General features: G+C 33.7%; 1 protein-coding gene across 5 annotated transcripts; it reads left to right on the top strand.

Annotated features, from left to right (window-relative positions):
- The first annotated feature begins 14,707 nt into the window (after positions 1 to 14,707).
- On the top strand, positions 14,708 to 23,767 carry LOC127851788 (N-acylglucosamine 2-epimerase-like). 5 transcript variants are annotated; one of them, XM_052385663.1, is made up of 8 exons: positions 14,708 to 15,414; positions 18,114 to 18,205; positions 18,842 to 18,917; positions 19,109 to 19,278; positions 19,602 to 19,826; positions 20,842 to 21,077; positions 22,009 to 22,096; positions 22,648 to 23,767. In XM_052385663.1, exons 2-6 carry the CDS (start codon positions 18,134 to 18,136, stop codon positions 20,872 to 20,874), a joined length of 576 nt encoding a protein of 191 aa, XP_052241623.1. In that variant the 5' UTR covers positions 14,708 to 15,414; positions 18,114 to 18,133; the 3' UTR covers positions 20,875 to 21,077; positions 22,009 to 22,096; positions 22,648 to 23,767. The 5 variants fall into 5 exon arrangements, with proteins under 5 accessions (XP_052241623.1, XP_052241621.1, XP_052241622.1 ...); XM_052385661.1 differs by having other exon boundaries at positions 14,710 to 15,222; positions 19,602 to 19,832; positions 20,853 to 21,077; XM_052385662.1 differs by having other exon boundaries at positions 14,711 to 15,414; positions 20,853 to 21,077.
- Positions 23,768 to 24,250: the final 483 nt, after the last annotated feature.

Here is a 24,250-nt window from a genome sequence, read left to right as displayed (position 1 = left end):
ACATTGATGCATTATTACTTAAGCAAAGTTGAACTTTAAAAAAACTATGAATTGGGAACTGAATTTTTCATGTTTCTCTGCTTTTTATTTACCTGTCATGAACATAATGTTACTGGTGAACAAATGCCTTCTCTCTTTACACTTTACAAGGAGATGGTGTTTTTCATAAATATCCAGGTTAATTTGTATAAATACTGGGTAAGACCTCGTAACATATTTATATACATGTAAGCAATACATTTATGATGATGACATTATGTGTTCGCTGTAAATTTACAGAGAAAATATACTACAGCCGCATGTCAACAGAGTTGTTAAAAGGGCATTTAGACAGTATTGTCCCTGACTTTTGCCCATTTTGACATATTCTTATAAACAAGAGGGCCACGATGGCCCTGTATCGCTCCACTGCTAAAAAAAGGCTAAAACAAATATTTCTTAACATGTGCAAATACTTAAATATAGGCCCTATTTAAGCACATGAACAATTTTGTGACCCCCTGGGCTGGTTAAAATTTAACCCCAGGGGCATAATTTGAGCAAACTTTGTAGAGGACTACTATACCTCACTACTTACAAAATGTGGTAGCCCTTGGTCCTAGAGTTAAGGATAAGAATATGTTAACAGTTTTCACAAAATAAGCAAGATATAAGCGTATATAATGTTCAATTTTGTGACCCGTGGGTCAGGGTCAAATTTGACCCAAAGGTCATAATTTGAACAACCTTGGTAGAGGACTACAAGATGTTACCGCATACCAAATTTGGAAGCTGTAGTACATATGGTTTCATCGTAAGATTTTTAAAGATTTCACAAAATAGGCGCTTCATAAGCGTTTATTCAATTTTGTGACCCCAGGGGCAGGGTCAAAGTTCACCCCAGAGGCATTATTTGAACAAATTTGGTAGAGGTTTATTAGATGCCACTACATACCAAATTTGGTAGCCCAAGGCCCAATGGTTATGAACAAAAAGATTTTAAAAGTTTTCACAAAATAGGCCCCATATAAGCGTATGTTCAGTTTTGTGACCCCCGGGCAGGGTCAAATTTGACCCAAGGGATAAAATTTGAACAAATTTGGTAGAGGACTAAACACTGTATTATGTGAATTGGGAATAAGACATCAAACTGGGAATGGACATCATTTAGGTGATTTTCTCAAACAAGACTTTTCATTTCATGATCTACATATATTTTTGTAATATATTATCTATAATTTAAGCTTAATAAGAAATTTTCCATGACTTTTTCATTGACAGTGATTGAATTTTTATCATTTAAATTGTATTTTTAAAATGTGTCCATGCGCTGCATTGACACAGTTTCATTTCATGAGGATTTTTTTTTTAATTAATATAAAATCCAGTTTTGAAGAAAAATCAATTTAAATGATGCTATTATATATGCAAGTATATGTTTTAATCATAATTTGTAAAACTAGATAAATACAACAGATAAAACTGCATATTATGCACTTTTGATAAAACACAATTTATTCCCAAATTGATATCTTATTCCCAATTCACATAATACAGTGTTACTATTAGATTTCACTACATACCAAATTTGATAGCCCTAGGCCGGATGGTTATGGAAAAGAATATATTTGAAGTTTTTACAAAATAGGCCTTATATAAGCATATGTTCAATTTTGTTACCCCCCGGGGCAGGGTCAAATTTGACCCCAGGGATAAAATTTGAACACATTTGGTAGAGAACTATAAGATGTCACTACTTACAAAATTTGGTAGCCCTAGGCCGAATGTTTATGGACAAGAAGTTTTTAAAGTTTTCACAAAAAAGGCTCCATATAAGCGTATGTTCAATTTTGTGACCCCCAGGGCTGGGTCAAATTTGACCCCAGGGGCATAATTTGAACAAACTTGGTAGAGGACTATAAGATGTCACTACATACCAAAGTTGGTAGTCCTAGACCCAATGGTTATGGACAAGAAGGTTTTAAAGTTTTCACAAAAAACTAGCCCTTTATAAGCATATATTTAATTTTGTGACTCCCGGGGCAGTTTCAAATTTGACCCCAGGGTCATAATTTGCACAAACTAAGAAGAGAACTATTACATGTTACTACATACCAAAATTTGGTAGCCCTATGCCATACAGTTATGGACAAGAAGTTTTTTAAGTTTTCACAAAATAGGCCTTATATAAGCATATGTTCAATGTTGTGATCCTCGGCGCAGGGTCAAACTTGACTCAAGGGGCATAATTTGAACAAACTTGGTAGAGGACTATAAGATGTCATTACATACCAAATTTGGTAGCCCTAGGTCCAATGGCTATGGACAAGAATATATTTGAAGTTTTCACAAAATAAGCACTTTATAAGCATATATACAATTTTGTGACCCCCTGGGCAGTTTCAAATCTGAACAAACTTGGTAGAAGACTATAAGATGTCATTACATACCAAATTTGGTAGCCCTAGGTCGAATGGCTATGGACAAGAATATATTTGAAGTTTTCACAAAATAAGCACTTTATAAGCATATATTCAATTTTGTGACCCCCGGGGCAGTTTCAAATTTGACCCCATGGGCATTATTTTAACAAATTAAGAAGAGAACTATTACATGTCACTTCATACTAAATTTGGTAGCCATATGCCATACAGTTATGGCCAAGAAGTTTTTAAAGTTTTCACAAAATAGGCCTTATATAAGCATATGTTCAATTTTGTGACCCTCGGGGCAGGGTCAAACTTGACCCCAGGGGCATAATTTGAACAAACTTGGTAGAGGACTATAAGATGTCATTACATACCAAATTTGATAGCCCTAGGTCCAATGGCTATGGACAAGAATATATTTGAAGTTTTCACAAAATAAGCACTTTATAAGCATATATTCAATTTTTTGACCTCCGGGGCAGTTTCAAATCTGAACAAACTTGGTAGAGGACTATAAGATGTCATTACATACCAAATTTGGTAGCCCTAGGTCCAATGGCTATGGACAAGAATATATTTGAAGTTTTCACAAAATAAGCACTTTATAAGCATATATTCAATTTTGTGATCCCCGGGGCAGTTTCAAATTTGACACCATGGGCATTATTTTAACAAACTAAGAAGAGAACTATTACATGTCACTTCATACTAAATTTGGTAGCCATATGCCATACAGTTATGGCCAAGAAGTTTTTAAAGTTTTCACAAAAAAGGCCATATATAAGCATATGTTCAATTTTGTGACCCCCGGGGCAGTGTCAAATTTGACCCCAGGGGCATTATTTGAACAAATTTGGTAGACTACTATTAGATGTCTCTACATACCATATTTTATAGCCCTAGGCCCAATGGTTATCAACGAGGAGATTTTGAAAGTTTTCACAAAATAAGCCTTAAAGAAGCAATTTTCAATTTTGTGACCCCCGGGGCAGGGTCAAATTTGACCCCAGGTGCATAATTTGAACAAATTTGGTAGAGGACTATTAGATGTCTCTACATACCAAATTTGATAGACCTAGGCCCAATGGCTATGGACGAGAAGATTTTGAAAGTTTTCACAAAATAGGCGTTAAATAAGCAATTTTCAATTTTGTGACCCCCGGGGCAGGGTCAAATTTGACCCAGGGGCATAATTTGAACAAATTTGGCCAGTGGAGCTAAAAACTGATTCTTTGTTTAGCGTGCAAAGGGTATGGAGGAACATTTGTTGGTGCCTTTTAAAAAAGTTGTTTCATTGTGTGGAAAATTGAGTTAAAAAATGTATACACAATGCCTAATATGTGGCAAATTCCAACAATGTCTGTGGTTTTTCATGTAAAAACAAGAGATGTGTTTGTCAGAAACATAATGCCCCCTATTGCACCGCTTTGAAGCCCTATATTTCACCTTTAAGGATGACCTTGACCTTTCAGTACTCAAAATGTGCAGCTCCATGAGATACACATGTATGCCAAATATCAAGTTGCTATCTTCAATATTGCAAAGGTTATAGGAAATGTTTAAGCTTTCGGACAGACAGTTAGCACATATAAGTTGGTTTTACAAATTCACTGAGTGTAAACATTGGGCACTTATATAGCTCAAAGTGACTGGGAAACAAATTCTTGTGTTCTGATTTACACTTGCAAAATTCAAAGTAAAGAATGGTAATTGTTCTCTTATTGCCAACAACTGCATAAATCTTAACATTGTAAATTGGTTGTTTTGTCTTTATTACTACTTTTGTACATTCTTTTGTATTGCCCTCTTTATATTAACTTTCAACATGTATATTATATCCAGTAATTGTAGATATCAGATGTTTTGTGATGTAAATGTGTAGGGTTCTTGTTACTTTTCACACCCATTTCCATTTCATAATGCCTTAACACTGATATAGGATATTAGTGATTTTTGATTATTGTATTTATGTAAACTTATTCTTTATGCTGATGAAAGTGTCATCCTTTATTTTCACAAAGATCCTAGTATCATCGGTAGTGTTTTTGTAAAGAACTTGAAAATTGTATTAAATGGTTAGTGGATAACAAACTGCCTTGGAAAAACTGGATGTTTAGTGTTTGGTTCCAAAAGGAAATTATCTTAACTTCACTATTTTAATGTAAAATGCAATGATCACACTATTGTTTCTCAATCATCTGTTGGAAACCTTGGTTCAATATTCGAAGCTGATCTTTCTGCTACATCTATTGTTAATAATATTATTAAAAAGGTGAACTGAAGAATAAGATTCTTCAGGGGCGTAGCTAGCATTTTTTTTGAGGCCTGAATATGTTATATATATATATATAACCGGAATATATATTACTGTTGTTCAAATAAGTCATCAATAAAGTATTTGTACGTACATTTAAATGTGATGACAAGATAGTAGTAAACATTGTGTAACTAATGCTCTTTATTAAAGAGTCTTTAATAATATATGCTAATTACTATTTGATCTCAAGACTATAGTCTCAAGTTTAAATTAACGATATTTTTATGCGTATTAATGCCACCATTTTTGTACATTTTCCACCCATCTATAGGGCCCCATTGGAAATAAGTTGCAAACCTTTCATGGGACATCCTGTGGTATATATATTATGTCTTGATTTCAACATCTTGTAACTACTTGTTATTTCAGATTTCTTCCAAATACACTGACTATTTACTTGTAACTGAATGTAAATGATTAACTTTGACTGTGATATTCAAAATGTGATATATCAATGCATTGTGATCCAAAACCTGTGATAATTGTTTTCCAATTGCTAAATGTTCTAAATTGACTGTATTGTATGATCTGTACTTGTATGACATATATATACATATGCATGAATCAATCAATATTTAGAAAAGTGTGACTGACACTGTTTCCAGACATATTACAGTTAAATTACTTCATGTCAGTAATGGCAGTCAGGGATGGAAAATATCTTTTTACAATTGTTGCCTGCACTGTCGACCATATTTAGTGCTTTTGTTTCTCATCTAAAGAGTAAAGACCCAAAACCATGGGCATGCCTGTGATATGTATCTTAAAGTTTCTTAAAAGATAAATAATATAAATTTTAACAACACCACTGCTCAGTTTTAACATTTCCAGTACAGTATGTCTTTTTTTGAGAGGCCATTCTGAATTGAGTTCATTTCCAAGGGCAAAGTTATGCCTTAATATATTAATATTACCAAACTGAACATTGTTACACTGTCCCTAATTTTAATGGCACTTGATTGTTTAAGGCTTTGAAAAGATAGTTGCCTGGTCGGGATAACAACATCTGGATAAATGCCTAGGATAAAATATAAACAATATCTGCCAGAAGTACTGTATGGTTGCCATCATCAAATGTACAGAAAGAATCGTTTTTGAAATTCAATCAAGCCCCACTCATTCCATTCCATGAAACCTTTCAGGTGTCTCAATACTGATAATAGCCCCACTGAGGGCCTTATGGCTATGGTCCATATACAGTTTGTGACTGCCTGGCTGGTCACTATAATGCCATTGGGACCAACGTGGAGTTTACTATTTCTTATATTACACGGAAGAGTTTTCTCTGTACAATTGTACAGTGTTGTACGATTGTTTATGGTATAGAACATAAACATATTGATTAAATCTCAAAGATTGTTGCCGGCAGCCGAACATCAGCAATTTTGCAATGAATATAATTTAAGAAATACTGATTCTTTTAAGTTTGAATAATGTTGTTGTTTTCACTTCAATAAACAACTAATTGGCTTTCTTAACATTTTATTAAAATTTGAAAATTTTGCATGCAATAATATCTAATTTTAAACATTAACATTAATGAATATTCTATTATATTACTCCTTAAAGATATTGGTCCTTATATATCTGTATTACCGGTTGATTTAGTGCAAATTTATTGGTGTGTAACCCGAACTATATTTTCGGTGTAATATCTTCCGCCTAGAGGCGTTAGACATATCCTTCCACCAAATACACCCGAGAGACGATCGCCGTTATGGCGGAATTGTCCGAGGAGTCCCGATTGCCACGGATACTTTGCACTATTAGTAGATTGATAATTTCCTTATATTTGAGGTCTTCAACATTTGGAATTTTATATAAAAGATATTATATATTATACGCATATTTTAGAACGAAGTTAAGATGGCGGCGTTTACGGTAGCTCGCGATAATAACCCCGCCTTTTCACCCCTGCGCATGCGCAGTACTAGCAAAAGCTTGCATTCTAAACCCCGCCTTTTCACCCGCACGCATGCGCAGAGTGCTAGCATCCCTATTCAGCCCTAATAACCCCAAATAACCCCATAAAATCCATAAAAACCTCTAGACGGGATTGTTAGAGGTTAACCCCTAAAAAAAACCGGATTGTAAGAGATTAACCTAAAAAATATTCAACCCTAAACAACCCCTTATTTGCGGAACAAAATCCCTAACCCCACTGTATGTACTTATTCATATTGTTTAAAGGTTTTGAGAACCCTCGCTCAGTGCCAGTGGGGATAAAACAGGGACCTTCTTATAGCTAGATGAATGCATCAAATATGCCAGCAACACTTTATAATCAATAACTTTATAATTGATGATCCTGTTCTTTTAACTACATTACTAATTTACCAAAACAATGTTATGTAACGTAACATAGATTAATACATAAATTAATTATGTATCCATATATAACATAAACATTATGTTATATTTAATTACAGATAGACATTAGGTTGATTTCTTGCATGTAGAAACTGGTTCAAATTGCCGGGTCAGTTTATCAAGAGAAAGTAAACATGACCTATCCCTGCACTCATTGTACAGTTCAATAAGTCAACATGGTGAAAGATCAAAGATAATTTATATCTTAAGTCTGTATGTTTAACGAGGCATTTATTTGATGGAGTGACCAACACTGTTGACATAAGGGATTTAGGGTGATGCTTTGTTTGCATTTAAGACTTTATATCACCATGTTTGATAAGCGTGTAAAAACCTGAATATTAGTCTCTCAGTACAGTACATTAAGATAGTCAGTTAAGAAGACTTGGTTTGGGTTTCGAGGAGAACGGATCGGTAAAGATCCAATCATGTAGCTATCAGACTGTATTTGTATAACCAAAAATATTAAGTATGTTAGACATTAAATTGGACTAAAAACTGATACGTGGTGTTGTTGAATATTTTATCCTACATTATGCAGAGACATGCGTGACACGAGAAAATGGTGGTTAATGCAAATCTCGTCATCTTGGCAAAACGCGCATGACGAGATATCGAATGATATGCTACACACCGGTAATTAAAGAGTAATGAACATTGTTAGTAACTATGTGTCGTCCATGAACTATGAACGATTACGTGACAGTGAAACACATTTTTATGCTCCCAAAGGAGGGCATATAGTGATCGCACTGTCCGTCTGTCTATCCGTCACACTTTGCATTTAGGTTTCGAAAAAATGCTCATAACTTCTATCTCGCTTCAGATGTAACATTCATATTTGGTATGCATGTGTATATGGACAAGGCCTTCCCATACACACACAAATTTTGACCCCTTTGACCTTGAACTTAGGGTCGGCGTTTAGGTTTTGAAAAATGCTCATAACTTCTATCAAAGCGTTTATCGGGGGCGTATGTCATCCTACGGAGACAGCTCTTGTTTTTGCTACTGTCCTCTGCACAAACCATGATATATCTGCATATATGCATCCAACCAAATCAGTAAAACTATTTGTCACTTAATTACAGTAAACTTATTGCATGTTAACTTTTCAACAATATATATATATATATATATATATATATATATATATATATATATATATAATTATATATAACAGATCTTGAAAAAAACACACATCAAACTTCAAATTGTTTTAGTAAATTATAGGCTTTAATTGGTATTGTGACATTGACAACACTCATGCATGCAACTATACGATTATACAACTATGGAACACATTATTCATGAGAAATTCCAATACATCAACATCAGGGCTTTTTTTTTCCTTCTTTAGGACACGCCGAAAAACGGCCCTTTCCCCTCGGATTTTTTTTCCCCCTCAGCTGGTTAATTTTCCCCCAGACTTCATTTTTTTCCCCTTTAAAAAAAATGTGTTTTTTTAACTTTAAATACATAAGTTAACCTGATCCAGTGTAGAAAAAATAACATATTGCATAATTAAATTATCTGTTGCCTTGAATTTGTTTTAAAAACAGCAAAATATATTAAATTGATAATTTAAGACTTTCCTTATTTTCCCCAAAATCTGGAATTTAGCGTGATTTTTTCCCCAAAATCCGGAATTTCGCGCAATTTTTTTCCCTCAAAAAAGGCCAGGCTCTTTCCCCTAAATCAGATAAAATCCCCTGAACATAACGTCCCAGATTTAAGGCAGATAATCTAGTGCTTTTTTGCTGCCATTTTTACTATTACACATTTTTTCATTTTATGTTATGTTGCATTGATCTTGTTTCTAAATTAACCAAGCAATCATGTTAAACTTTTGAAGAAAGATGTTGTCTGATAAATATTGAAAATATAATCACTACAACATGAACAAAATTCAGTTGAATACTGTGACTCAGGAAGATTTGCCAAAGAGCAATTCAGATCATGATTTAAATTAAATACAAGTAATATGAAAGTCTGCCTATTGGATCCCAGTTATGACTTATTTGTCAAATCTGCACATTAATTTGCCCTTGGCCATGTAGAATTGGGGACTAAATACCATCAAGTCATGTAAAAAGGAGCAGGGTATAGCAAGCTGCTATTGGTCTCTTGAGCTTTCACATGAATTTTACGGGTAATTTTCATACAACAAATGATATTATACAGTGTAATGATAAAGCATTATGAGCACAAATTATATCTCTTACTAGTGGTGCAAAAATCAATTAAGTGTCACATTTCAAAAGAAAATTTATATAAAAAGGTATTATTAATTGTTAAAACGTTATAAAAGGTTATTTCAATTCACTAAAGCATTTAATTACAAGAACAAGTGCATTTTATGTCCATTACAATACATGTAACAGTATTGGCATTGTATTTATCTGCATTTGATGTGCATTTAATACACTTAAAAATGCAGACCAGGCACACTTCTAACAGAAACAAATGTATTTTTTTTCTGCATTTTTCCAGCATTAATACTCTTCAAGTGTATTTTTTATCATCCCAAATACACTTTACCAGGAAAAAGGTATGTTAAAATGCATTTTTAGTTTGTTTTAAGTATATTTTCAAATGCATTAAGACACTCTTTTGCAAAAAATGTTGAACAAAAACTTGAAAATATTTAATATTCTAAAGTGAAGTAATAATTAAAGTTTTGTATGAGCATCAAAAACAGTGTCAAATTCATACCAGTGCCTATTTAGTAGCAGTAGGCCTTATATGGTCTACTTGGGGTAGAAATAATGCATTTTGTATAATACAACATACATAAATTAAAAAAATATAGCTGCCCATACAGTTCAATACAATGTTCAATTAACTACACTATGCAAAGTTGAAATATGACATCAAGCTTGGAATAATCTTTTCAATAATGTATAATATGCTGTTTTAATTTATAAGTGAAATAGACACTTGCATATAAAAACTGATTTTACATCAAAACTAAATGTTTAATTTGATTTTTAGCTCCACTGGCCAAAGGTCCTGTGTCCATCGTGCGTCCGTGCATTAACTTTTCCTTTAAACATCTCCTAAACTACTGGTCCAATTCTGATGAAATTTCTTAGGAATGTTTCTGGGGTGAACCTCTTTCAAATTTGTTCAAATTATGCCCCTGGGGTCAAATTTGACTCTGCCCCGGGGGTCACAAAATTGAAAACTTGCTTATATAAGGCCTATTTTGTGAAAACTTTCAAAATCTCCAGTCCATAACCATTGGGCCAAGGGCTATCAAATTTGGTATGTAGAGACATCTAATAGTCCTCTACCAAATTTGTTCAAATTATGCCCCTGGGGTCAAATTTGACCCTGCCCCAGGGGTCACAAAATTGAACATATGCTTATATAGGGTATATTTTGTGAAAACTTTACAAATCTTCTCGTCCATAACCATTGGGCCTAGGGCTACCAAATTTAGTATGTAGTGGCCTCTTATAGTCCTCTACCAAGTTTTTTCAAATTATGCCCCTGGGATCAAGTTTGACCCTGCCCCGAGGGTCACAAAATTGAACATATGCTTATATAGTGCCTATTTTTTGAAAACTTCAAAAATCTTCTTGTCCATAACCATCCGGCCTAGGGCTATCAAATTTGGTATATAGTGACATCTACTAGTCCTCTACCAAATTTGTTCAAATTTAATCCCTAGGGTCAAATTTGACCCGGCCCCGGGGGTCACAAAATTGAACATATGCTTATATAATGCCTATTTTGTGAAAACTTAAAAAAAATTCTTGTCCATAACCATTAGGCCTAGGGCTACACAATTTGGTATGTAGTGACATTGTATAGTCCTCTACTTAGTTTGTTCAAATAATGCCTCTGGGGTCAACTTTGACCCTGCCCCAGGAGGTCACAAAACTGAATAAACGCTAATAAAGCGCCTATTTTGTGAAATCTTTAAAAATCTTCTTGTCGAAAACCATTCGGACTATGGCTACCAAATTTGGTATGCAATAACATCGCATAGTCCTCTACCAAGTTTGTTCAAATTATGCCCTTTGGCTCAAATTTGATCCTGACCCGCGGGTCACAAAATTGAACATTATATACGCTTACTTTAAAAATATTTTTGTCCTTAACTTTAGGACCTAGGGCTACCACATTTTGTATGAAGTGAGATATAGTAGTCCTCTACAAAGTTTGCTCAAATTATGCCCCTGTGGTTAAATTTGACCCAGCCCAGAAGGTCACAAAAGTGTACATGTGCTTAAATAGGGCCTATATTTAAGTATTTGCACATGCAGAGAAATTTGTTTCAGCCTTTTTTTCAGCAGTGGAGCGATACAGGGCCATAATGGCCCTCTTGTTTAAATACTCAAAAAATGAAACCGTGTTCATGCTTGCATGAACAAAGTTTATAAATGCTGTCAGAAAAATAAAATATGCAATTACTATAAATACAAATGCCAGGGAAAAGTGCTTTTGTACTAAAAAATTCGAATGACTATTACAATAATACATTCTGAATACTTTGGTATGTAATTAACAATTTTGTCTGAGAAAATCACTAAATTTTATATATTTATTCAAATTCACATAAATCATATATCAAAAACACATAATTACTTCAAATCCTTTCACACAATACTGAAAAAAATGCACAGTTTCTGATTGTTATTGATTCTTTATTAATTTATACATGTACCATTTTTTAATCTTGATGCATCCTCAATTGTATTATGCACATCTTAATCTGTTTTAACAATTATAATATTAAGATTAAGGCTGACTCAGTAAAATAATAATCCATGATTTCTGCAGTACTTGCAGACAAACTAGGAATACTGCTGTAATATCATCTATCTATCTAATGGGATATTAATTTGGCTTCAATAGAAAAAAATCAAAGCATACACATGTATATAATGTGTATGTATGTATTTATATTGTATATTGAACTGGAAGTTTTCTTTATTTTAAATGATAACATTTGCTTGGTCAGCCATAATTGTCACAATCAAGTGGTCTTTTTACACTGTAGTTTTCTCACTGACTATGGGTTTGTTCTGAGAATGAGCCACACAAAGTATCGTTGGGGAGATGAGTTGTCAATTTTATGTTTATCAGTCTTTCATAATCCAGTATACCTGTAAAAAGTGAATTTGTAACTAATAATCACACAATATACACAATTAAAATTATATGCATTTAGATTTATTTAGTACTGCACATTAATCATTTTCCAAAAATATGTAGCAACATTATATTATATAATGCTGCAATACTAAAGCAATTTACTAATTAAAGGTCGCTGATGTGTAATGGATGTGGTGTCCACCTAATGATCTGGAGGTCACTGGTTTGATCCCCAGTGTGGGAGCATTCTTAAGAAATCTCCAAGAGACACCCAAGTACTGGTTCTAGGCCCAGGAAACGAACTCAAGAGCATTTCACATACATGTATGTAGTTAGTACTTTAAATTTAATCGAACTAAAAATTGGATTAAAATTAAAAACTGAAACTCTTATTAATACATTTTATTTTGAATCAAGCAAATGTGGAAATTCATTAAAAATAATGAGAAAAATTTAAAAATTCTACTTTAAAGTAATCATGATAATTTAGATTATTTTCAGAATATTTAATGATGATAATGATACAATTATATATTACCTAAATGATAAACATAAAACATGTAATGTTAATTTATGAAAAAAACGTTTTAATTTTATCAATATCATGGTAATTACAACTAGATACAGGCAATTAGATCACAAACGTGCATTAATTATATTATTGATCAACCCAGACATTTGTAGTGATATATGGTCACTATTTTGATTAACGCTCTATGCATGACCTGTCATAAAAGGTATTTTTTAACCAGTACTACAATCGGCAATGATAGTCTGAATTGCATACATATTCCACCGTCTATTATCGATTCGCTTCCTCAAACTGAACAAATATTTAATGTTTACATCGCGAAACGTAATGCATCTAGTTTCACTTTCGGTTTGGTTGGTTTTGTAAACACCGTAATTTCATCTTAAAAATTGGATGATAGGGTGATTAAATAATAATGGAAAAGTAAATCACTTGGATAATTGGTCAAAATGCAACACAAATGAACGTTAATAGTGCTCTTAATATCAAAGTTTCGGTAAAAAGTTTGGCGCTAGTTCAACGCGCATCGTATACAGCCTCATAACAATAGACTGACAACCTTTTGGGTAGTAAAGTAGTAATACAAGGCAATATGGCGACCGTTAGCCACGAGGCCTATCTTACGGAGGAATCCGAGATAGCCGATGTATCACGATTGGAATTGAACTAGAAGAGATGGGCGATTGTCGATTTGGTGAACGATACATTCTGTGATACAAAGCAAACAGACACATTCAAGCCAACTTGAATATGAAGCATATGAAAATAAATCATTCACATTATGATCAAAGACCCCAATATTAATATGTTAGTAATGTTTTTCTCTATAAACTATAATTAGTGTTTGTCCGTCCTTATGTACATGTAATGTATAGCTCGAGCTCCGGGTTTTAAGAAATATGAGCAACACATATGAACTTAGAAACAAACAATAAAACAAATATTAATATATATTTTAATAAAGTTTCCAGGCTTCGTGATAAGGGACCAATCGGTTACGATAAATCAACGCTCAAGATATAACTTCGGGTCTGATAAATTCTTTATTCACCGCTTGCTACTGCCTTAAAACACAAGACTTCAGATCAGATGCAAAAGATCTAAGGTCAAGTCGACGAGACTCCGGGTCAATTAAGTCGGGACACTTGTTCCTAAAACGCGGCTTTAACAATTGGACGCTATTGATGCGAGCTCTTTTTGGGTGGGAATCTAGATTTCTCGGTTCTTACGACGCTATAAGATGATTGTTAGTATCAAAGCGCTCAATTTCCATATTGTTCTTTAAACAATATTGACTCCCCGAAAAAAACAAAGTTTTTTTAATAAAATATTTTACGGTAGGCACTGACATCACAAAGCATTCGAAAATATCAAATAAATACGAAATAGGCAATACGATCTTTGATAAACACTTATGAAAACTTAAATCCCGAAGCAGACATTAATAAAATCAAATAAATCGTACAAACACGTCACTGTTTATTAAAATGTCTTAGGTACTAAACATGTTTCGGTCATAGCCTTCATCAGTAGCACATTATATACAATCTAACCTGTCTATAAAGACCACTCAAGGGATTTGGTCCTTGTGGTCTTTGTTCACAGGTGGTCTTTATTCCCAGGGTCGATTGCAACTTTGCAAAATATGCTAGTAGTATTTAAACAGGTACCTTATCTATGTATGTGATCTTTTGTTTAAATGTTTGAATACTTATGCATGTATAATAAATAAAGGATTGAACACACAGTTTTGTTTTTATTATTTATGTATGCGAATAAGTATTAAAAAAACTGTCAAAGCGCTTTTCAAGCAGTATATATCCGTTTACATAGAGCAAATTATGTAAACGATTATTATGGTTATATTGCAACGTTAGTTGGCGATTTGTTTATAATACCTTATCTTTTTCACTTTGGATTTTATAATGCATTGTACTGTCGTATCACTATATTGTTTAATCACTGACCTATATAGTGTTTAAATCTACAGGTGCCGGGTTCATGTATTAAAAGTTTTGTGTATGCTTCTTGCATGCAATTTATCCCTGTAATGTCAAACTTCGTGTTAAAAGAAGGGAAATGTGTATACCATTCCTTTTTGTGGAGTTAATGCCCCTGTCAGATACGTGTGCGTAGTTTACCGTTTTGTAAATATCCATTTAAGTTTTAACGGTAAACAAAATACTGAACACATATAAGATTCATTCAGTTTTTGTCCCATGTAAACTTATATTGAATAATGTATCTGATATATACACACAAAACATCTAAATAATATATGCATATGTAACGGGAACTCTGGATCGGAAGACGATCTGATACATAAAACTATCTTACGGAGGAATCCGGAGATAGTCGATGTATCACGATTGTAAAGTCGTTCATAGCTGATAACGACAAGTAGAGCAGACCACGTGATTGTATACGGCGTAGAGCGATTATTGTTATCAGCTACAAATAAGACGGGAGATATGGTCGTATCTTAAACGGTATATATGCATAATGAAATTCCAAACATTTGCAATCCCTTTGGAAAAACATCGGATTTACTCTTGAATTTAGAACTATGGTTTTTAAAGATGGCTGAGAAAAAAACTTCCAGAGTTTTACGACGAGATCAGTGAGGATCTAACCAGATGTGTGCAGTTCTGGTTGACACATTCTTACGACAATTATTACGGGTAAGATGTATGCAGTTCTGGTTGACATTTTGTCACGTCGATGCATGCGGGTAAGTCATAATGTATGAATTTCTGGTTGACCGATTTACACGTCGATGTAGACGGGTACGATGCATGCAGTTCTGGTTGAAAAAGTCACACAACAATTAATACAGGTAAGATGTATGCAGTTCTGGTTTACACATTCAAACGACAATGAACACGGGTAAGATGTATGCAGTTCTGTTTTACAAAGTAATACGACCATAAATATCGGTAAGATGTGTGCAGTTCTGGTTGCAAAAAGTCGCGCGACGATAAATACGGGTAAGGCATATTATCTTGAATACAATTCTCGTGGTTGTTTTTAATAGTTTGTCCTGTGTGATTTCTTTGCACTTTCATTATCAGACAGGTGAATGTATCACATTCATTATTCTCACGAGAAACCAAGCATTCGAAAATTTAACAAGAGCTTGTCACAGTAGTGCCAAAACCAGTCAAATGTGTTTGCTTGTATGACAACATTTGTTTTAGAGAGTAGAATAATATTTGTAAAACATGGCACCTGTATCATCTATTTATATTTTAAGGATCACTTAGTTTATAGTGTAAGAGTTATGCTGTAGAGAATAAACCAAATTTAAAATGAAAGAAAGGGAGGTAATTAAGAAAGAAGACTATAAACAGTTACTGTTCTTTATCATTGTATTTTTCCTTAAACTCATCGATTCAGTGAATACTTCAGTGTTCAAATTAAAATATTATTGTAAACTTAGATAAAGGAGAATATTAAAAATTAAAAGCTAAAATATTTACTATAAATTTAAATTAAATCTAATCTAAAACTATAAATAAAAATAAGGGCGATAATTCAAAACCTACGGCAGAAAGAGTTATCGTTCATGTTCACTTTACTTCTCCTAGTTGCCATATGTGTACATTTCTAGTTTCAAGTAAATCACTTCAGTAGATTTAGAGTTATGCTCCGGACAAAAATTTACTTTGAAATTATATGGAGGGAGATATAGTTCAAAAACTAAGCTAGATATAGTTCTTGGCCACTTCACTTCTTCTAGTTGCCATCTGTTTATATTCTAAGGTTAAAGTAAAATTCATTGAAAAGATTTGGAGTTATGCTCCGGACAAAGATTCGGACGGAAGGACGGACGCACAGACGGGCAGACGCACAGGTGGACGAATACTATAACTATATCCCTTCCAAACAATTTTTCGGCGGTTAAAAAAGCACACTTTTATACATGTGTATATTTAATTACTGATGTTATATGTTTCAATAATATATACTTAGTATATTCGGTTAAGGTGTTTTGCTATATCCGGTGAATGAGCCTCGTTCTGGGAAAACTGGACTTGATGCATGTCCATAAAGTGTCATCTCATATATGCCTGTTTAAGCCTGTGTTGTCCGCACATTCTATTAAGGTAGCGCACCCATAATGGACACATATACAAATATAATCTAATTAATTATTTTCTTAATCAGCATCATTTCAATGAACTACATGCAAATTTGTAGTTAGGCTTTCCCTGCTTAAAAAAAATATATACCGATTTTTTCAAAATCACCCCCACGCTCGGCTTTTGCCCAGTTTATTTTCACCCCTGGGGTATATAAAAGTTCCATAATTCATTCAAATTTCCAAATAGGGGCATGAAGTTGGTGTGTACAGATGCAGCAAAGGTATTTAACGTTTAAACAAGATGAAATAAGTATTCTTTTACAGAATTTTTTTTTTTAATTATCTATGGAAGAGCGCCATGAAATGTAAATGATTTCAGCCAAGTACAAAGTTGGTCGGTTAAAAACAAAGTGTCATAAATTCAAAATGGTATCATTTAAGTTATATTTTAAACGTAGTTTTTATAGAAACACTATATACAGCAAAAATACCAAGAAATAGACAGAGTTACCGTTTATTTTTTTTTAAATAAAAATAAATATGCCACATGCATCGTTCGTATTTTCAGCAGTAAATCACCCAATTTAGCCATAACGTTGTTTTAATTTTAAAAATTGAAGAATGTGCATACAAATTTCAACATATTTAACAATAAACATAGCTTATATGCTATATTAAATCAAATTACGTTAGAAAAAGAATTAAAACGCGTCGCAAAAAGTATGCGATGTCGGCAGGTTTCGAACCAGCGCGGGAAGAACGCAAAAGATTTGTAGTCCATCACTTTAACCACTCGGCCACGACAACTTCACTTTTGTGTAAGCTTACATTAGATATCCATAAGTAAACAGGTAAAAAGGCTCGTCGATCTTTGAAGAAATCGCGAAATCGTATTTTATCAGATGATATTTGGATTAAAGTCAATATTTATTGTGAAATTAATGTATTCTAAAAGAATTACGTAAACATATATCAAAATTCGGAGTTTGAAAAAAATAAAATGCATCTCTCGGAAATAACCGATCATTGAAGATCGGCAATGATCGTAAAATAAATTGCGGGAAATCATTAGGGGTGCGCTACCTTAAATACCACTCTTTCAGCCTTAACTAGATGTTTGCTTTGCAGAGACTTCCCATAAACGAAATATTGCAGACTCCACAGACTAATGTGGGATGGCACTTAATCATATGCATTAAGCTCCGTATTCCCATAGCGTGGCTCTAATATTACTTCAGAACTTTAATCGTAGTGTGTTTATAAGATTGGTTTATGTTTTTCAAACATCTGTTACAGAGGCTTTTTCAATTGCCTTGATGAAGACGGAACCGTGTATGACGAAACAAAACACGTTTGGCTTCAGGCCCGGCAGTAACGAACAGAGATGGGTACGAACGTGCTTGAAATATGATATATTGGTTCAACTGCAAATGAAAATACTATATAATATTTAAACTCTAAAATCTAAATTCCGCAATTGATAAAATGTATAAAAATGCATAATAAATATGTATAATGTAAATGTAGGTTTGCTTTTAAATGTTAAGACTGATTAATTATATTCTCATTGATATGATAATTACTCCCCCTCCCCCTCATTGACAAACCTAGAACACCGTGCAACCTTATCATTAATCCAATTTGATCATACATAAATTACGACAGGCTGCATGTATTTCTCAAGAACTGAATACGAATAAGTGTATTAAAACATAACACAATTGACTAAAAAGGGGATGAACGACAAAACGACACTGCGACCGATACTGAAAAGAATAATTATTCGTACGACATAAATTTTCGTTGATTTCGTGCGTTAACCTATGCAGATCATAACACGAATACATCGGAAATGACAGACAAAAATTCCTCTTGTCCCTCCAATATCAGAAATCCACGATTTTACTAGCCCAGAAAAAACGTCATTTTATAAAGCACGAACGTTCATGCCGACAACTAAAAAGATTTTGCATTATTAAATGTGACATGTTGCAATATTTAAGGTGGCATTTTCCTCGTTACAGGTGTGGATGTACGCTAAGTTGTATAACGAGGAGGAACAGTTTAACACTCAAGCTGTGCTACAAGCCGCAGAAAAAGGTAGCATTCCTCGGCCGACGCTTGCTAAAGAATCGACATCGCAATTTCCATCCACAGTGCTCACAGTTGAATTAATAATCAGGAGCAGAATTTCGTGTGTGTTGTTTCTTTAAAATTCAATCCAGGGCTTAAGTTTGTTTTAGTTTTTAAATCAGGAGTTCAGATTTTCATTAAGTTCGTTTTTTAATCAGGGGCGGGGTTTCTTATGAAGTTCGCCAAGGACGCGTCGACGGGCAGGTGTTATCTTATTCTTAACCGAGATGGAAGACCAATCAAAATGCAGCGCACGATATTCTCGGAATGTTTCTACACCATGGCTATGTCCGAAATTGCCAAGGCGACGAATCAAGAAATGTACAAGGTGTAATTTGTGCGTTTTCATACTTTAAATAACTGAAGGTGCGGAAGAAGATTATAAACTTACGACATAATAATGCAGCTGATTTGTGATGTTCCAATTATTTTGTTAAATTCATACGTCGATCCCTTTATTATGAACATTCTGCAACTACATTTATGTTTTCTTCGTATCCTGTAAGATTGACAAAATATGACTTGCGTAAAATATATGTAATAAGTTAGCAATATTTAACCTATCATAGATATTTTCGCGTCATGTTAATGATCGTATATTCGTATCAAATTAGATAAATGTCAATAAAGTGTATACAATTTTACTTAAAGACCGAGGCAATCCAAATGATGGACATACGCATTCACTGGGTACGCGAGGACGACACGGATATCCGACTAGGGCGTCCGCCTCTGGCTGGTGAGGCGAGGTCTGAGTCTCTGGCGGTACCCATGATGCTGCTGTGTGTGACACACGAGCTTCAAACCCTGGACCCGTCCCTCGGTGCCAGGTACCGCGACAGACAGGAGTGGAACGTGCATAAAGCGCTGTCGCAGGTACAGGTTCGTATATAGAGTATAACAGTTAACTGCCCGATCGTTGTGTAATATATCAAGCGATACTTAGAACAAAATACGACGAGACTTCAAGAGCCTGATATATTACACAACGATTAGACCGTAACCTGTTTTTTTTCTGTTTATCATACCTCTACGTCCCCATTTTAAAAGATCTTATGAAAACACATAGCTACGATTCTGCATTTTTAGCGGTAATAAATATGAATTTATTCGTTTGACGTGTTAATAATGACGTCATGAGCACTTTCGCTTTATATTTGTTAAATAAGTTGTTTTGCTGTTTTGGTTATGTTTGTATCTTAATTATTTAGCAAATTGGTATCATTTTGTTTGTTTTTGAATTCGGTACATTTTCAAAATGATGATTTTATAGTTTATTCTGAGTAATGTGACCTTCTTCAAAACAGCGACTGTTAATCTGATATACTAATATATAAGGCAGCCTTATATCAAGCAGATATCGATGAAGCATTATCATAAAATACAATATAGGAACTTTGTGTTTCACTTTTCATTTAAATTATTATAACTCGACTTTAGTTGTAGTAAAACGAATTTCATCATTATGTGTTGCTACATTGTTTATGTATGAAAGCGTTTTTTTTTATTAAGAAGACATATAGTGAATCTTGTAATCGCATGATACAACACGTGCAATTGTGGAAATTCTACGTACTCTTTATTCCATGTTTGGCTTCTTAAAGAATTAACGTGGCTACTCTTCATATACAAGTTAACTCACATGACTTGCTCGGAGTTATTTCACTTCCGTTTTAGAATTAAAAAAATCAGCTTATAATATAACACAAATAACATAATAAATCGGACCTTAGTTATCAGTTCGTTGTTCATTGTTTGAAATGTCATAATTATGTATTGGTTTCGGACATTTAAACAAATGAGAACTTTCGAATATGAAACTAATGTATAGCATATGCCGGTATGCCATTTAACGCGAGTGCTCAGTGGTCAATATATCGCATATCATTAGTTTTATTTCAGCGCGAGGGGACTGTCATATTAGAAAACCTCAGCCCTTCTGGAATGGAACTTCCGGGATCACTGGGGCGTCTCATGATACCAGGTTGTTTGTAATGTCCAGCTAGAGCTAAGATGTGGTGGGTACACACGGAGACAATGGTCGCCTTCCTGATGGCTTATCAGCAAACACGTGACGGGGACCATCTGGACACGTTTGTACAAGTGTATGACTACTGCTACTCAAACGTAATTTAGTTGTAAATTTTGAAGTATTCCATTTTTACATTTAAAAGTCAAAACGAACTACTCTGAATTGATATTGGGACGATCACATGTAGATTTTAAGATGTATTATTATACAGAATTGTTATTGTTAATGTTGTTGTTATAACAAGTATTATTTTCATCATTATTATAATTATTTAAAGAAGTAGTAGTAATTGTTGAGTTAGTAGTAGTAATTTTTTTTTTCAATGGTTTTAAGACATTTGTTCATTTATTGTGTCCATGTGAAGGCCTTTAAAAGAAATATGAATACATAATAATTCACCAAGAATAATAAAGCACGGCCATTTGGTATTTACGAGACCTGTATTGTTTAACTTTTTATTTTATTTGTAGATGTAAAAAGTTGATGGTGAGCAAAGAGTATTGTTTTTTTTCTTCAGTCCATGCGGTTCTCTTTTGCAACATGTTTGGTTCTTCTCCTTGTCAGCACTTTTTGTTCCCCTTTTCAGAAAGTTTGGTTCACTTTTTACAGCACGTGTGTTTTCTTTTATCAGCACATTGGTTCTTTTTTCAGCACGTTTGGTTCCGTATTTTAAAGCACGTGGATAAGTACATGTATTTTGCTGTTTGAAGCGTTGGTTCCCTTTTTCAGCATGTTTGATTCCCTTTTGCAGCGCGTTGACCATGGCATCTATTTGGCTGATTGAAGCGTTTGTTTTCCCTGTAAGTACATTGACAAATACCATATTGTTTGCCATTGAAAGCGTTTAGTTACCTTTTTATAGCGCGTTGACAAGTTCGTGTTGCTTGCTGTTTAAAGCGTTTAGTTCCCTGTTAAGCTCGTGAAAAGGAACATGCTGTTTGCTGTTTAAATCGGTTCGTTCACTTTTTCAGCACGTGGACAATTACCTGTCGTTTGTTGTTTGAATCGTTTGGTTCTCTTTTTCAGCACGTGGACAAAACGCGAGGTGAATGGTACGGCTCTCTGACTAAGGACGGGTCTGTTTCAATGCGGATTAAAGGTGGACCATGGAAAGGTATTGGCCTTCAAAAGCAGTCATTTTTAAATGAATTATTCATAATAATGACATGTTTTGTCATTTTGAACAAGGTTTTACATTGCAAGCATGACTTAAGTAACCAGCTTTATAGTAATTAATCAAAAGGTATAACAAATTATTTAATCATAAGTCAGGTAGGACACAGTTTTGTCATATAAACATGTGCATGATTCATGCCTTCTTTCCCTACACCAGTATAGGTCTACGATCTGTAAAACGCAAACATAATTAAACAATGTACGGATAATATATGCTTAAATATTTCGCCTTTCAAATTTCACCTTTGATGTAATTTCATCACGAACTCAACTCTTAATAAGACAACTACACATTTATTAACTAAATACAATGGGACTTTAAGTAAACGAAACATGCAAACATACACAATATATTTTACTAAAACATATGTTTCACTCGCAATTATTGAACTTCGGCCATACATATTACGAAACTACATATTTATTAAGCATATAATATTAATATGTCATTGAACGCACATACTATAATATACAAATCATGTTTTGCAGGTTGTTTCCACGTGCCCAGGTCATTCCTGTATTGCAAGCAGATGCTGTCTGAACTACTCAAACGACAAACCTAAACCCTAAATTATGGAAACATTTTTATAAACAATTAAAAAAAGCCTATCATTATTCTGAGAAAATGTAAACACAATATTGTAATATTGTGTACCAAATGCTGTTATTATTTTGGATTCTCTCACTTGTCATCATTTGCTAAATTAAGCTTGTAATCTAGGATCCTGGAGATCATGTGTAGTTAAGCTAACATAACATATTGTCAACAATCCTTATGTGTTCAATAGTGAACGTTCCATTTAAAGTGATTATTTCTTGGCTTTGTGTGTGAATTGTATTACATTGTATAGCCAGGTGCTCCTTTGCCCCAATTACAAGTGTAGCGGACCAAACTTTCTCTCATGCGTTTCCTTATTTCTATATATTTATAACGTATATTATCGTATGTTGTGTTTGATTAATTTATTTATAAGGCGCCAACATGAAAATATTCCATTTCCACTATGGAAACAATAGAATTCGCATATATCGGCTATACATATATTTGTAATTTACAACCTTCATCAAGCGATCGTTTATTTACGAACTTATTCATTAAAACGGTTTGTGATCTGCTGTGGAATTATTAATTTTGCCCCAAAAAATGTGTTCATTTATTTTTTTAAAATTACATTAATTATATACAAAATGTAAATAGTTATGTGCCATTTATTTAATTATCTGTCTGTTTCAAAAGCTGAAGCAATTTGTAAGTGCAAAAACATGCAATATAGACCAGAAGTATTACAAAGCTATGGTTTGTAGCTCACCTCAACGCGAAGTGCTCGAAACGAGCGATTTGGATAACCCTTTGTCAGGCATCTGACGTGTGCTTTTTAACTTTAAGCTATTTTCCATTTAAGAGGCCAATCTTTATTAAACTGGCCAGAATGTACATTTGTATATACAAAAATATCTTTGAATAGTTTTAATCTGGATTATGTGCAATAAAAAACTAGGTTACCATGTACAATTTTATGAAAACCTTGTTACTAGAATAACCATGTTAACACTCTAGAGGTCACGGTTATGACTCGTTATTGATGAAACTTGGTCGAAATATGTATCTTCACAATACCAAGGCCAAGTAAGTATTTGGCTTACATGCGCTTGAACTAGGTCTGTCAAATCTTTAACAAAAATCTAACCAGTTCAGGGGCGTTATTTGTTGCCAATGCTTATTGAAATTTGAATGCCTATCTTGACATCATCGAAGTCAAGTTTTTACTCAAGTAAGATTTTTTTAGACGAGAAGATTATAAATGTGTTTCCGATAGAAGCCAATGTAAAACTAGTGACCCAATGAAAATCGTATCGTCATGAAACGTGACAGTGATGAAATTGGGCATAATATCGCAGCTAACCAGCAAGATAGATTAAAGCAATTTTGAATAACAGCCCTTTTATTATAAAAAATACCAAATTAACCTTCTTTCTCTAACGCAAGCATTGTAATCAGATATATAATACAACCTGATTATCATTCATTTTATTGGTATACCACCTCAATCAATTTCGAAGAGCACAGTGTAGTGCATTTAATGAACATCTT

Source organism: Dreissena polymorpha, chromosome 11 (assembly GCF_020536995.1).
Source record: "Dreissena polymorpha isolate Duluth1 chromosome 11, UMN_Dpol_1.0, whole genome shotgun sequence".
NCBI classification, from domain to species: Eukaryota; Metazoa; Mollusca; class Bivalvia; order Myida; family Dreissenidae; genus Dreissena; species Dreissena polymorpha.
This window is presented reverse-complemented; position numbering and strand designations above follow the sequence as displayed.

Coding starts and splice junctions, on each gene's coding strand:
- LOC127851788 (XM_052385661.1), top strand. CDS start 18,134: ATGAAGACGGAACCGTGTATGACGAAACAAAACACGTTTGGCTTCAGG. Junction 18,918..19,108: donor GCTACAAGCCGCAGAAAAAG/GTAGCATTCCTC, acceptor TTTTTTAATCAG/GGGCGGGGTTTCTTATGAAG. Junction 19,833..20,852: donor AAGCGCTGTCGCAGGTACAG/GTTCGTATATAG, acceptor GTTTTATTTCAG/CGCGAGGGGACTGTCATATT.